General features: G+C 38.4%; 1 protein-coding gene across 1 annotated transcript; it reads left to right on the forward strand.

Annotated features, from left to right (window-relative positions):
• Positions 1-1,144: 1,144 nt before the first annotated feature.
• LOC110041126 (uncharacterized) lies at positions 1,145-15,021 on the forward strand. Its single transcript, XM_089273543.1, has 6 exons — positions 1,145-1,799; positions 9,154-9,247; positions 9,486-9,537; positions 10,417-10,552; positions 11,199-11,477; positions 12,215-15,021. Exons 1-6 carry the CDS (start codon positions 1,488-1,490, stop codon positions 12,440-12,442), a joined length of 1,101 nt encoding a protein of 366 aa, XP_089129669.1. The 5' UTR covers positions 1,145-1,487; the 3' UTR covers positions 12,443-15,021.
• The last annotated feature ends 942 nt before the right edge of the window (positions 15,022-15,963 follow it).

Here is a 15,963-nt window from a genome sequence, read left to right on the forward strand (position 1 = left end):
TCTATAATGACCGATTAATCGAGGAAATACGGCATTTATCTTCAGGAATCGTGCTGGTGCCGTGACATTTCGTGATTATAATACTGTTGCGTAATATCGTGGTGACAGCTATAACTGCCGATTTATAAAAAAAAATTAATGTTCTTTTTAATTACCATCAGATCTATGGAAATGAGAAGTGATATACAAATGCATCTCACACAAGAAATTTGCAGGTATCAGAAAAGCTCATTGAATTTTCCTTCACCCTTATTGTTAACTTGAATAATCTTTTAAAAGCACTATCTTCCAAGCGGCTTTCTTTTACTTTGACCTTAAAATTTTGTTTGTAGTCGAGACTCCCTTGTGCAAACATATAAATTATTTTTCATCAGCTTGTCGATTTTCCGAGTTGTCAACATTGTTTTTCTAATAATTTGCGCATTCTGTTTCGGAAACCGTTTCAAGATTCATAGATATAGATATCTTTTTTTGTGTTTAAAGGAATAACCCCGACCTTTGAACAAGACACAAGATTTCTCCCTGGAGACTCAAGTTGCCCTTCCCTGACGATTCCAATTTTTCAATGTCCCATTTTCTGTGGCAATTAACGTGACCTTATACAATGGTTATCCACTAGCATATAATGAACGTCCGTTAATGAAGGCAAACGATTCCATGTTGCAGCAAACATAAAAATATATTAAATCTCGTGTGGTAATTAAAAAGACGCACTATGATAGTGGGTTAATGACGCAAAATTTTCCGAACGTTTTGCACAAAGTATTTAGTGACAGAGGAAATTGAGCCTTGCGACACCAAGACCTACTGTTGCCAGCAGAATGGTAAAAATACCCGAAACAATTCCACATTTTTGCTAGAATTCCTTCCCATTTTATTTTCGTCGCTCATAAGTTGAGTGGGTTTGCTTAAAGTCAGTTGGGAAAGCAATTTAGCCAAACTGAAAGCAAACACGCCCCAGTTTGACATTAAAATGTATGCAAGAAAGGACATCTGACCAAATACAACAGGAAGGCAATAAGTACGCTGTATTTTCTGAGACAATGAAGCTAGCGCGCCCAATGAAAATTTGATATTTCTCTAAAGCTGTTAGCATGCCGTAAGACATTTCGTTCGTAATTATTGTTCATTTTAAATGAAATACTGCATGAGTAAGAATGATTAAGGACGGTCTCAATGTTACGTGGTGAAGATAGCCGGAAACTGATAGCGTTGTTTGTGTTTTTTGGCAGTAATTATGCACACTTGTTTCTTCTAGGCGATAGCTTCATTGAAATTGTTGAATTAATACAAGCAGAGTTTGTCAGTTAACTGCTATACCTGACGTAATGCTAATTTCTCGTTTGATGTTGGTTTTGATTTCTTAGCTCTTCGTTGAAGAAGAGAGAGAAAGGATGTTTAAAAGCTAATGCGACGTAACAGAAAATCAAGCGTGCGTCATTATCCAACGGAAAAATCTCAGTGAACAGCGCAAACAGTGAAGCAATATGGAGTATCTCGACATCATCCTGTGCTTCAATCTACTTGTTTTGATAAGACTTTTCATCGGGACGCCATCAACAAACGCAGTTTCCTTCACAGCAAAGGATAGTTATTTGGCGAGCCAAGTGATGAAAACAGTTTTCTGTAAAGACTGGCTGAGCTGTACACTCGCATGTCAGAATGACGAGAAGTGCGTATCGTACAATTACAACACGTTCACAGGTTCTTGTGATTTGAACGAACAAGGCTTACAGCAACCATTTAGTGGACAGAACGAATTAGTGAAAATGCAGGGCATGATATTTCATCAGATAAGGGTGAGTCACGCATACAGCATTCGCAGCTTTATACTACCAAAGTTTAATTCTGATTCTAAAACTAACTTTCATTTTACATGCATGCATACGAAAGGATTAAGTTAAAATTCACCAAATATTTAAAATCTGCCGAGTTTTTTCTTCAACCTTTTGACAATTTATTCCTCTGTGTCACTAAATGCCTGTTTTTCTCGTCAGCTTCTTTGTTCTGTGCAAAAAAAAAATTAATCCCGTTTTCATCTCTGTGAGGCATAACTAGCTATACAGATAAGCGACCGGTTATCTTTGGCCCTCGGCTTCTATAAAATTATCACTGTCATGAAAACTGCCGACAGTAACTGGTTGTATTGGTGGCACATGCTAATTGGAACAGGTTACTCAACTCAACCTCTGAAAATGTACCGCGACCTCTTGAAAAGCAAACACGTCCAAATTTGTCGAATAACCAGTTTTCCTGTTCGAGACAACAACCAAATCCCAGCTTTTATTAAAAACCGTAACAGCTGGATTTGCAGTCCTTCCTTCAATAAACGAAATGCTGTAGGTAAACAGTGCGAGAGAGCGGCCTTGTACATACGTGCTGGCAAAAGTAGTTGTTCTTTTAGTTTGAACTTATAACTCAATAAAACATCTTGATCGACGACAGTTGCTCGTCTGGAAAGAAACTTTGTAAAAATATTATTCTCTCTCTGTTTTTCTATGTAGGCAGGAAGGGAACAAACAGGTCTGAAAATCTACTTCAGTAAGGACGACCGTTCTGATCTCACATGATAATCACAGAACTGAGTGGCATGTTATGCCAAGAGGCTATAGGCAGCCGAATTTTAAGTGTAGTTTAAACTGTCAGCCAGAGAAAAATTTATGACCTGAACTGAAAACCATTTATTCTCTTCAAAATATCATGTGAATAAATTCTAAAGTCCTCTGTACTCGTGCTCCGAACTCATCGAGTCTGTCAAAAAAACTAATACTGATTATTGAGCTCGAGTAACGTTCATCTGAAAGTTTGGATTAAAATTCTGCGTTTTATTTAATATTCTTTTTGTTTTATTCCTTTTTATCTCGAAAAAAAAACTAGGAAAAAGTAGCTAAATTATCAGCTACATTAATTCAATGTAGGATTAAAATTCTGCGTTTTGTTTAATATTCCTTTTGTCTTATTCCTTTTTATCTTGAAAAAACTAAGAAATTATTTTAAACGAAAGACGTTTTCCAGCGAGAAGAATTCCATAATTTTTGACATCAACTTGCTCGGTCAAAAGTGTAAAATATCAGCTTCAACGTTGCTGTAGAGCGTGCGAGAGTCGGAGGACCACTATATCTGTTAGGAAGATAATTACTTAACGTCTATTTCCCGTTTGGTGGGGCAACCATTCTTTCCACTTTAAACCCCCACTTTTTTAAATTAAACTTCTGACGCAATGATATCCCAGTCAACTCATTAACAGTCATTCATTTTCTTTGATTTTGCGGCGCGACAAACAGACCTTAAGCTTTTAATAAACCGAATTATGACAAATTCCATCTTCATATTTTAATTCCAGTATATTGAGCATATATTCACCATATTAAATAACAACTTTGTATTCTTTACCATTTCGCAACCAAAGTTCAATTTAAATTTTTTTCGAAGTTTTAATGATGGAAAAGTCATTTTTCATTCGGAGCCGGAAGCGAGATCACGGATGACACTCGTTGACAAGCTTCTGTCTAGTTTTATTTAGGTGTTCAGTTTGCTTCTAAATATTTCCCTGTCTTTCTGTTTTCCTTATTGTGTTACAACAGCTTATACTTCAGTCTCTGGTTATATCTCCTCTGCCAAAGAAGAAAACAGAGACAAAAAGGTAAAAAAACAAAAACAGACAAAAACGCAGATAATTTGGTGGGGCCACAAAAGAGTGGTAAACATACACCGTTGGTCTATCACGCAGCACAAACTGAATGTGCAAGCATTTCGATAGAAAGTTTTAAAATGTGCTCTGCTGTCTATAGATGTTTTGAATCTGTTCAGGAGAAAGAACCAGTCACCTCAATGTCTTTACGAAACAAGACATTACACGAACAGGTGGACTATATTTATCGGCACTGACAAAATATTTGTCTGGAGGGAAGGAAAACTATAAGAGACAGATTCAACTCCGCTTACTTGGTCAAAAAATTAACCGGCACACAAATCTTTCTCAAAAAAATACGTTTTTAACACTTCATGCGAAGGTTACTTTACAAAAACGTATGCGGTGGACAATTTCCTACATCGTTAACGTAACGTGCATTTTCTGGACGAATCGAAAAGCATCATTCACATCTGCCTGCATCTGGCGTAAAGCATGCATCAAGTTGTTCTGAATGTCTCTTGAGAGGAAGCTGAAAGTATAATTGGAATGATTCAGTTGTGTATGTGATCATATGTTAATGTAGAACAAGACATTTAGAATTTTGCCTGCTGAAAGTTTTACCTTAATTCGGAATTATCTCGTCGAGAAAATGTTACTATGCCGTCAACTAATCTGGCTAAATTTCTGAAACACAACATAGAAACTACCATTGTGTGCTATGCAAAGATTTGTTAAAAGCCTTTTCTTCAATGCAGTACTCATGAAATTATTTTCATGGCTCTTGCCAGTTTTTTATCTGCGAAAAGTTCTATTCAGTATTCTGTATTGTACATGAAATTTCACATGCATTCCAAATTCAATTTCATGTAATGATCGATTGAAGTCGTGCCATTGAATTTGTTGTCATTTCACTTCCTTAAAATCTTTTAAGAGCCATTGTCGGAGAAAACTGGGCAGACCTCACGGATCGGGGTCGGCCGATTCCTTCCATATTTAGGCTGTTTGATGCATTGGATCAATGATGTCGAAAGGCAATGTTATTAGATTTCAAGAGCAACCCAACTGAGTTTAGCCATATCACACCGGTCTTGTATCAGCTTCACTGGCTACCAGTCAAGTACCGCATTCAATTCAAAATTCTGCTCATTATGCATTACTTTTAAAGCTATTCACGGCATGGCACCTGATTAAATCGGCAAATTGGTCACTCGAAACACATCAACTAGATATTCGAACAATACTCTGAGTACCTTAATAACATTTGCCTCGAGGTCTCTTCTAGGTTGCTTCAGGGTGTAAAAACGTGATCTCACATGCACGAAATAAGTTGGATGTATATAAAGTTGAATATGAGAATAAAACGCATTATATTCTTCTGATTAAAAAAGGCAAGGGACTACAGTATGGGGCCCAGTTCTCGGCCACAAAAAACGTAAACTTGTATTTCTTACCTTGTGTTTTGATATTTCGATCACAAATTATCCTTAAAGAGCTTTGTTTCATGTTAGAAAAGGAAGTTTTTTTGCACACCTAGTTTTTCTCTTAAGTGCAGTCAAGCGAGGCTAAAAAAGTATTTAAAACGGGGTTAAGTCAGAGCTCATAGTTTTCAGCACGCCACCCCATTACAGCTTTATTTTTACAACTGACTTGACACGAATACTCCACACAGAACCATGAGCGCTTTTAGTGTTGAAGGCGAACAGGGTGGCCGAGAATAGGCAAATACGCAAAAGTACTAAGGAAATATTGAGGAGTGAATTTAGGTCAAAGAATTAAACAGGCCAGGAAAAGTTTATATTTAACAGATAGCTTTATCACTCTACATCCTTTATGCCAAGAATTGGCTCATTTGGGCTTTCTAGACGGACAAAATATAAACTTGAGTTAAACCATGTAATTCGAGTAGCCGTAAACAAACACGTTTTCGGGGAAACCAAATTCACCTACCTTCGCGTCACCTCGACGTGCTCACAGAAAAACTCGGCAGAACGGAAGACAAAGAATCAAGCTACCTCTGGAAACAATTGCTTTTTATTCAGATTCATTTGTGGCGCTAAAAATAAACGCCGATCAAAAAGTGGCCGAGAACTGGACCCGGCCGAGAACTGGGCCCGACACTGTATTGTGGGCCGCAAAACATTCTCCACCACGTTCCAGAATTAACGTAATTACAGCATCCTTTTTGACACGAAAGGATCTACAATACGGAATTATGTAATTATTCATACATATTCTTTTTTTATTAATTTTTTTTATTATTGCAATATCTTACATTACATTACATACAAAAATTACCTACCTCTTACAATGTCAACGTAACTTACAATTTAACGATACTAACAGAACTTACAATACTAACATTATTACAATTTGTTAATATCTTACATTACAATAATATCTTACATTACAATTTGTTAATATCTTTCATGTCAGGGGTTAGCTACAATAGGAGGCTTTGGGCGTTTTCCATTTACAAAAAAATTCGGAAAATTTCTATCGGGAATTTTCGTTTGGGAAAAGTGCGTTCCATTTGTCACAAGTCCTATTCGTTCACAGGCCCCTCTCTGTCGCTTCACTGAATCTCCCGCGAATATTCAAAATGGAGGCCAATGAGGTCCATCAGATGTTGTTTTTGTGCGAAATCTTAGAAGTCTCTATAGAGGAAGAAAGTTTGATTAATTCAGAAGATGATGCAGTAGATATTTATTCAGCGACCTCGACGTTCATGAGACTGAATTTGCAACGAACTGAAGGCTATTTTGAACACGCGTTGCCAGGATATTCACTCGATGAGTTTAAAAGTCATTTTCGAATGACGAGGCACAATGGAAGGTCTGCGTAGAGTCGTCCAAGCTACAGGAAGAGTGCCACAACGGCAATGAATTTTCTAGATCTGGCTCTAGAACGTGGCAGGCAGAGCACTCGTAGTAGCCCTGAAAAGTTTGTTTGCAAAAAGCTTCCAGAAAACTGACCCTGATCAGCCGCCATTTTTGTTGAAACACCAGGGAGTCGAGGGAAGCCTGGCCACTTAAAAGACCGCGAAAGGTATGAAACTGGTGATAAAGACGAGAAATCTGTAAATGGAACACAAATTTTCCATTGGGAAGTTTCCACCGGGAAAACGGGACTACCTTTTCAGGAATTCCGTTTATTCTGGAAAATTTCCAGTGGAACGAACCAAAAAGTCGTGTTCCATTTACATCCCAACCGGGATTTCCGGAATTTTTTGGTAAATGGAAAACGCTCTTTCTCACATATTAATTTGTGACTTAGATTTATGTTTCTCAATTTTAATTTTGTTTGTCAACATCGCTAAGAAAGCATCGAAATAAAACTCTTCTTCTCTTCTTGAGGCAGTATATAAATAATATTTGGCTATAATAATGCAGAGGTTTAAGCCAAGATGACGAGCGAAGTTATCTGTCACGTCATATATTATTTCATTTTTATCGAGAGTGGTCCTATCCCCGTTTTTGGAGCTCCACCAATTAGTAGAGAGAGACCGAAAATTCTGAGCTTCAGAGCAGGTAACAAAAAGATCGGTTAACGTTTGTCTTTCTCCACAGAGGTGACATTTATCATGTTCCTTGATTGAATCTCTAAAAAGAGTCGAATTTGTGGGTAGAATGTAATGAATTATTTTGTATTGGAAAATGCGAGTCTAGTGTCTTTTGAAACATTAAGCGGAAGGCTATAAATGAGTTGTATTGTATGTTCTTTTAGACTGGCTTCTTTCATCCTTCGTTCAGCTGTAGGCGTAACGAATTTACTCTTAACAAAGAATTTAGTTGCTGATCTGCAAGAGAGTTTATCTAAAGATATCTTATCCTTCTCAGAACGTTTTTCCACGGATTCAGTAACATTTCCTTTGAGAATATTGATCCATTTTTGAGGGACTGCGTGGCATAGACCGAAATAGTTTAAGACGTTTGTGTTAATTTTGAACTTGCTGCGGAATTCCTCAAAAGTTAGGAATCTGTTACCTTGAAAAAAGTCTTCAATTTTAGTTAATCCAGCATCGTGCCATTTTTTGTAATAAATGGAATATCCTTCTATCTTTATGTGATGATTGTTCCAAACTATTTCATTTAGTACCTGCTTTTTGATATTAGGAGTACTGCGGTTAATTTTTTGCCAGGCGCACAGAGCTTCTTTGTAAAAATCAATCGGTATATCAACTTTAAGTAGCTTTAAGTCAAAATTGCACTGCAGAAGAAACAGACCACCAACTGGTTGTAGATAGGAAAGAGGGATATGACTCCAACTTGAGGTTCCATTGCTGTCACTTAATCTTCTTACCCAAACAACTTTAAGCGCTTCATTGATTATTTGAAAATCCGGCATGTCTAGCCCTCCCTGCTCTTTCGGTCCCATCATTGTTCTGTATTTAATTTTAGCTTTCTTATTCCTTACAAATTTTGTAACTGCTTGATTCACCATGGCGGTGAATTTTGTTAGAAAAGTTAGGACAGATGTATTATAAACGAGTTTGGAAATCGCTAAGGATTTTAGAATCGTTATGCGACCATGAAGTGTAAGGTTTCTAGGATACCACAAGTTAAGCAGGCTTTTCATTTTGATTAGTTTCTGTTCAAAATTCTTATTGTAAACAATTTCATCATTATACGAGAAATTAATTCCCAGTGCGAGTATAGAGTTAGCTGGCCAAGCAATTCCCAGGGGTTTTGCTGTGTTTTTGCGCTTGCGCCTAACCACATTCCTTCAATTTTACTTTTCTTTATTTCTAGGCCAGAACATTCTTGAAAGTTTGACGAAAGTTTGAATAAATCTGTTGCAGATTTCGTGTCAGAAACAAAGGCAGTTGTATCATCAGCGTACTGGGATAATCTAAATTCTTTGTCATGAATTTTTATTCCTTTGATGGTGTTGTCATTTCTAATGGCGTTAGCTGAAATTTCCGCGCATAGAACAAAGAGAGAGCCTGAGAGCGGACAACCTTGACGGACACCCCTTTCCAGTTTGAAAAACTCAGATGCGAATCCATTGTGAATAAAACAGCTGGAACAATCGGTGTAAAAAGTTCTAATCCACTTTTGAATGCATGGGCCAAAGTTAAAAACTTGCAGCGCCCTGAAGAGGAAGTTCCAATCCACCGTATCAAATACTTTTTTAAAATCAATAAAAATGGCTAAACCAGGTATACTTTCTAGTTCTGTTACCTTCATGATGTCTGTGATTAGCCTTTTATTTTGACCGATGTACCGGCCTTTGACATATCCGGTTTGGTCTTCATTGACAATGATTGGAAGAACACTTGAAATCCTGTGTACTATAACTTTATACATATTCTTCAATGGCCACACAATTGCAAGTTTTGACGGTAAAAAAGTTTTCTCAACATTTTGTTTTTGTCGTTGATTTACGAAGCCCGATCCGTTCTTGAAGTTATTTTTTTCAAACACATATGGTGTTTTGATAATGTTGTTGCACTATATGCCAACAGAAGTCTAAAGAATGAATATCTTGGACTACTGATGCAACGTTTCACTTTTTTCTAGCCAGCAACAAAGCTCTTTCTTCCAAGAGAAGTCCAGTCATCAAACCAGTGCGACTGCAGTTGCACGTCAGAGAGTGCCTGCAGACCTGGGCAAGGTAGATCTGGACCGATTAGATTATTAAATAATACAACTTTTCCCTTTGGAAACCCGCATGTTGGGCTGACAAATCCTGAGATTTTTATTTGTCAAACTGACACACATAATGCCAGAGCAACGAATTTCACATCACCTTCTGATCCAGCCCACAATGCCGACGTCACTTGACAAATTTGAAAGTAACTGATCCACGAAGTGTAACCTCACTGTCCTTTTCTTTCCACTTTCCACTCCAGGTTCTTATGACAGACTTCCCATGTCCTGCAAAGAGATCTGGGAGAATTCCAGGTTTGTAACAAGAAATTGAAATTAGAGAGGTTAATGCAATGTTTTCAACGTGAAGACGAGAGCTTTTACGTTCATGAAAAACAGTTGGGAAAACGTGCTCAAGAACCAGCTGTACCTTGTTCGTTGTGATGCGTTAGCAACAGTATCCTTGAAGAATATGCTGTTTTATTTCAGTCATTTTGTAAGTAAACATATTGACAGTGACGTGAATTATAGAGAACTGAATTCATGAGAAACAAAGTTCCCGTCGAAAATTCTGAGCGTGACTTCATGGCTAACATGAACCTTAAGGCGGTGTAGCACGGGACAACTTGCAACGACATTTTCTCAGTTGAACTCCACGTAAGAGGTGATGTTACACGCGACAATTTTTTAACGTAACGTTGTAGATTAGGGCAACAGTGTTTCAGGCTTTTGAATCGCTTTTCGACACCTTCAAAAACCTGCCACATTTTGTTGCAACGAAATGTTGCGCTAGAAGTCGACCTGTACGCCATGTTACACGATTTCGATTTTAATTAACGCAACAATGCTGCGTTTAAAATCTGCTTGAGTAACATCTCCAGTGGCCTGTAAAATTTACCTCACATTTTCGTCCCTTTCTTTATCGAAATATAACAAAGGAGGTCGTCTTCTTGGCCAGACACATTATTACCACATCCCCCCACATTTGAATACACCACTGAAAACACCCAGGATAAATGTTTGACAGACGAATTTTCCCATCTAGGGCGAGGTTTCGCTGACTGATTAAGGCTGCGTATCTTGATTTTGTAAAAGAGCTCGCGCGAAATCATATATAGGTACTCCAACTGCAAAGCGAGGCAGCAGCATCATGTAATTGAATTAGTAATTTTATTTTTCTCGTTAAAACTCAAGAATCCGTGTCGATGGATCCTTTTACATTCGGGCTGAGCCACCCTCCCAGTACGCACATGTGTTTTGTCACATGACTCCAATTCCCGGTTGTGGAGATGGCGGATGGACACTGGTCATGAAGATCGATGGAAACAAGGTATTTTAATACTAAGTGTAATTTCGACTTTTAAGTTTGCAATCAGTGTACAATATATAGGTTTCCTCATTCTGCACTGGACTTTTCAACGTCATTTTTTCCTTCTCTCCTCGTGGAGAATGGGGCCATCAATCCGTCTCCCCAAAGCAACTCGGTCTTTTGCCGCCACCTCTGCCTCCCTCCATGTCTTGAATCCGAAATGTTCTCTCTCTCCTTGCCGATCGTTCTTCGCCACGTCTCTCTTGGCCGTCCTCTTCGGCGTTTGCCTTCGGGTGCCCATGTTGATGCTATCTTGGGATTTTGGTCTAAAGACATTCTCAGAACATGGCCCAGCCATTTCCATCTCCACAATTTTAGAATAACGATATTTCTACTTTTTCTCAGCTGTTTCATGAACAGTTGAAAGTAGCCTAAACCAAACAAACAAACAAACAAAATAGTTTTCTGAGTTTCGCAAGTTTCAAACCAGAAATCAGGTGTTTAAAAGAGGACCAAGACAAGCTGTGCTGAGTTGTTTTGCTATATACACTTGATTGGATAAAAATGGCACCAAACGGTATTACAACAAATAAACAAACAAACAATCCAAGGTTATGTTTGTCAGCTGTCAGTTGAACTTACTTCGCTGTTCTTTTCTTCGTTCAAGCAAACGTTCAAGTACGATTCGAAATATTGGAATAACACTGTTGCTTACAATGAAGGTGGCGGAACAGGCCTGCATGACACGGAAACCAAGCTCAGCAGCTTTTGGTCTACACCGTTTACTCAACTGTGCCTGGGCATGAAATATCAGGACGAAACGAACTGGATTACACTGAACTATGCTGGGTCTTCATTGAGGGACGTCATTGGGAACGGTACATTTAAGGAGACACATTTGAATGTGACGGAATGGAAGAAGCTGCTGAATAACTCAGATATCCAGGTGAAAAAAAAGCTGACATTCTTGGACGCTTTTCGTTTTTTTCTTTTTTTTATTGTGGGCTTTTTCTATGGGCGAACTTATTAAAAGGCGATGGTTATCAAAACCTTCTGAAAAAACAGGAAAAACCGTTTTGACCAGAACTAACAACTCTTTTTATCCAATTAACGGTTGCAACAGCACGGAAAAAATAAGTTCAGTTTAAAATCTTAACTTGAATCTTATTTCAATATCGGAGTAAGGCAATTTCATAGGACGGACGAAAACCTCTTGGAATAGGCCCTGCATTAGAACTTGAAAAAAGTTTCGAATGGGCACCGCGTTATTGTCTATGGGTAATGCCGCACTTATTCATGGGCGGTTGTTAATAATTTAGCTGTGATATGCAGCGCTTTCATATTTGAGGGCAGCGCTAAGTCGAGGGCAAAACTCACCTATTGAAAATTGCAGTAGAAATAAGGAAACAAACAAACAAACAAAATCGATTCATGTGATACGTGAAACTTATGACGGAAATAATATTAAAGGCTGAACAAACTCTTGAAAGCGTCATATTCTCCAACACACCAAAGAAGGGCCATGCCTGAAAACGTCTGTGGTAAACTTGTATTCCATACTTCAAAGAGATTGTTCAGCTTTTGTTTTTAATAAAAAGATTCATTTGTTTGAGGAAGTATTCAAAGAACAGATATAATGTTCTGCGCTTACTAACGGCTAGAATCATGAATTTTTCCCTTTAGGTAGGATGCACTTTTCAAGGTTTCAACAATAAACAAGAATACGACAACGGCGCAAGAGCTCGTATTGGAATCATTGGCGCTCCAAATACTTGCAAAGAGGCAGCGCAATCTAGAATCGGCTTTGGTACTACGGGAAGTTTTTTCCATATGGACCCCCTGAACTCATGTGGAAACGAGATGCAAAGGACCTCCAGCATAAGAGCTTTTGGATACATTTTCGTTCAGTAAATAAAGTATGCTGCATTAAACCTCTGTAAATATATCATTAGTAGAATTCTACTTAGATAATTATGCAAATACTGCAATCTGATTGGCGCAGCTATGCAATACTATTAGCCATTAGTATATACCACACAAGTGAATGGTGCTTTTCGCGCGCTCTGATTGGTTAACTCGGAGGTGATTAGCAAGTACTATTCACCTCCGAGCAGCCGGCGCGAGAGATTTTAAAATTTCCGACCGCTTGTCACACATAAAACAACGTTTTGGTCCACTAATTATTCAGCTTGTGTGGTATATACTAAAACAATTATTTACCCCAGTTTCGGTGAAAGTGATGGATATTTACCACGCCGCTTCGCGGCTCGATAAATATCCACCACTATTCACCTCTACTTCGGTAAATAATTGTTAATTATAGTTCACATCTAAGTTTTCCTTAGTCGGCATTGGTCAAAGCTGATCACGTGGTACGATCTTGAGAGGGAACTTTCAGGGGATTATACGCCTAAGGGTGTAACATCAAAAGTTAGTATCCGCTCGGCGAAACATACTCACGAAACATACTTTCTCCTAAAATTTTTAATCAAGATGAATACAAAAAGAATCCACCCTGCCATGTGGATTGGAGGATAGCTCGAAAAAGTAGTTTTAAGTAAACAACGGCACAATAAAACGGCCAGCGGAAGTAGAGGTTTTGACATTGTGAAGGAAAGCTTGCATGGGTTGCACTTTTTTCGCAAGTCAATAGTGAAAATGAAAATACTTTTTGTACACGTATAACATTAATTTCAACCTGAGGACACTTTATCGGCTAAAAATACAAATCGACTCCAAGCGTTCACAGCGGTTGGGCATTTCAATCAATAAATTTATGCCGTTTTCAAGGAGAATTAAGTGGTGGACTATAAAAAGACATTAATTATGTTTCGGGCGTATTGGCCGATCATGGTTGCCCTTCGAAGTTGTATGTTCAAGGTTGGACATATTTGGACATTGGAGAACTTGTCTTAGATATTTCATACATGGCTCATTGTAGGGCAACTTTGGTTATGAGGCTGACTCTAACTTCCATATAGTACTATATCTGGTCTGTTAGAAGTTAAGTTACAAAAAAATTACTCAAATATAATGTTAAACGATTTTAAGATGGCAACTTAAGAACATATCTAAAACATTTCAGGCTCGAGTTAGAAAATAAACCTTAGAATGTGAAGCCTGAGTTCTAACATTTAACTTTCGTACGAAAAACTGAGAATATTGTAGTTTCTTTAGTCCCTAGATTTGCTGTATTTACATTGCTAAAAACAAGTCAACTACGGCAAAAGATTGTAAGACAAAGTCTAATCAGTGGGGGATCCAGACCTTGAGCTAAGAGGGGCCCGATTTTTTTTGCTTGCTCTGCCAGCTTTTCTTCCTTCCTTCTCTTTTCTTTTTTTACCCCAAAAAAAGTGGGGAGGGGGGGGGGTCCTTTCTGCCCCCTCCCCTAGATCCGCCACTGGACTAATAGTACATTTGTTTGCACGAAGACACACTGAAAACACGCTGGCAGATCCCCCCCCCCCCCCTGTGATGCACAGTGTACTGGTGCGTACTAAGGGTTGGATCATTGCCCACGATCGTTACGATCGCCCTGGTCGTTGCGAAAGTTGAGCGATCATTGCGACTACCAGTTTTCTTATATATGATTAGCACAGTCCAGAATAAGAAAATTACCGAGGGGAACACGCAGTGTATCCTGAGATGTTTTTCATTGCAGCGATTGCTACACCTGCGGAGAGCTACGGAGAGTTGTCCACGTAATCGCAAGCGGCGATCTCTGCGCTCACTGTGATAGAACCCTGCGAGGTCTATATATTTCAGGCTGTCGCAACGATCGCAAAACAGTTGTTTACATATGATTGCAACGATCGCTAAACCTTTTTGACAGGGATTGAAGTGATCACGTGGAAATGGCCGTCCTCAAATAAATACAGAAAGCGTGTCCTGTTGTGTTTCTTCAAAGTTCCATTCAATATGACGATGAATCGCATACGCAATAGGAGGCTATAAAAAGGGGAGGGAAATTGTTTGAACGAGAATGAAAGACCTTTAAAAATTTACTTCCCCCTCCTCCTTTATCTGCTTAATTATACAGAATTAGCATGATATATATATTAATCAACCGGCAAATAGCATGTTAACTGGCTTCACATAAACATGCACAGAGTTTTTTCAAGCATTTAATGCTTATTTAATAGAGAATGAGGCCTATCGGAGGCGATATTGAGTGCTAAACTCTAGTTCAGGTTGATTTTTATTATTCATTTTTCCGTAGACAGTATTTGTTATTCTTTGTCAGAACATTGTGAATAATTAAGTAGTGCTTTAAGATTTTTACAGACTATTTTTCATTCCTTTCCCACAGAGAACATAGCCGTACACAAGTACGATAATAGTAAGTGTAAATAAACAAAACGTGTAAACAATAAACAGTTTTATTCTAGTGCTCACTCGCTCTAGTATTACTACTATTTGGAAGGTCTTGCAACTGTGTGAAGAACCAATTAGAATATAAGTAGATTAATAAACGTACGTAATATGGTGTATTGATGTAACTGTTTAATCAATGTATATGGGAGCGGTGTACAACACTGAACTTCTGCAGTATGTGGTCGTGTATCATTTGCTGTATAGAACTGGTTGGTGTGACCGTTAAATAATGGTTGGGTTATTTTTTCCCAAAATCAGCGAACCAACCGAAACGATGGCGTTTCCGTGTAGAGCGGTTTTTACTTGAGTGTTGAAAGTAATTCGAATTTGCTTTGGTCTTAAAGGGGCTCAGTCACGGTATTTTGAGTTATTTTGGCCAGATGCAAAATTACCTTTTTTCCCCTAACAATTAAAATTGGTAGGAAACCTGAAAATAACAGTTTAACAAAATAGAAAAACACCAAAGACTGGAGATAATGATAAACTATAAAGGAACAAGGATGGCTAAAATAAGGATGGAGAAGATTGACACGGATTACAAACGACGAATTTGAAAAATTGAGGCTAAACTTTTTAATATGCCCAAACCGTGACTAAGCTCCTTTAGCTTTTACTACCAAGCGAAGTGGTGGACTTAGAAAGCTCGCTCTGCTTATTCAAACAGAAATCAAACCAGAATCAACGTAACTCGCTTACACGTGTTTTCCGGCACTCCGCGCCATTTAACGTTTCTTCTAGCCTTGATTGTTCCGACTGGAATTTCTGTGTGGCCAGCTGAGTGATTACTTTGGTTAAAGCAGTTTACATGGTTTCTTCTAGTCTTGATTGTTCCGACTGGAATTTCTGTGTGGCCAGAGTGATTACTTTGGTTAAAGCAGTTTACAACACTCTACAGCCAATCCACCGAATTCTATAATTTGGCCAACTGGTTCATTACGCCTGCTTTCCATCTATTGGAGACTCTGAAACTGGGATAAATGAAGAAATGGTGAAGAATTTCCCAACGGTTCGTACCAACCTACCAACTGGAACGCTAGGATTCCCTCAGACTTTGTAGA

The sequence above is a fragment of the Orbicella faveolata genome, unplaced genomic scaffold (assembly GCF_042242905.1).
Source record: "Orbicella faveolata isolate gen_17 unplaced genomic scaffold, um_ofav_v1 contig_1, whole genome shotgun sequence".
NCBI lineage: Eukaryota > Metazoa > Cnidaria > Anthozoa > Scleractinia > Merulinidae > Orbicella > Orbicella faveolata.

What these genes read in the sequence shown, in the direction of transcription:
- LOC110041126 (XM_089273543.1), top strand. Translation starts at nt 1,488, where the DNA reads ATGGAGTATCTCGACATCATCCTGTGCTTCAATCTACTTGTTTTGATA. An exon ending in TGATATTTCATCAGATAAGG is followed by an intron (nt 1,800 to 9,153) that starts GTGAGTCACGCA and finishes ACTTTTTTCTAG; the next exon opens with CCAGCAACAAAGCTCTTTCT. An exon ending in TGCCTGCAGACCTGGGCAAG is followed by an intron (nt 9,248 to 9,485) that starts GTAGATCTGGAC and finishes TTTCCACTCCAG; the next exon opens with GTTCTTATGACAGACTTCCC.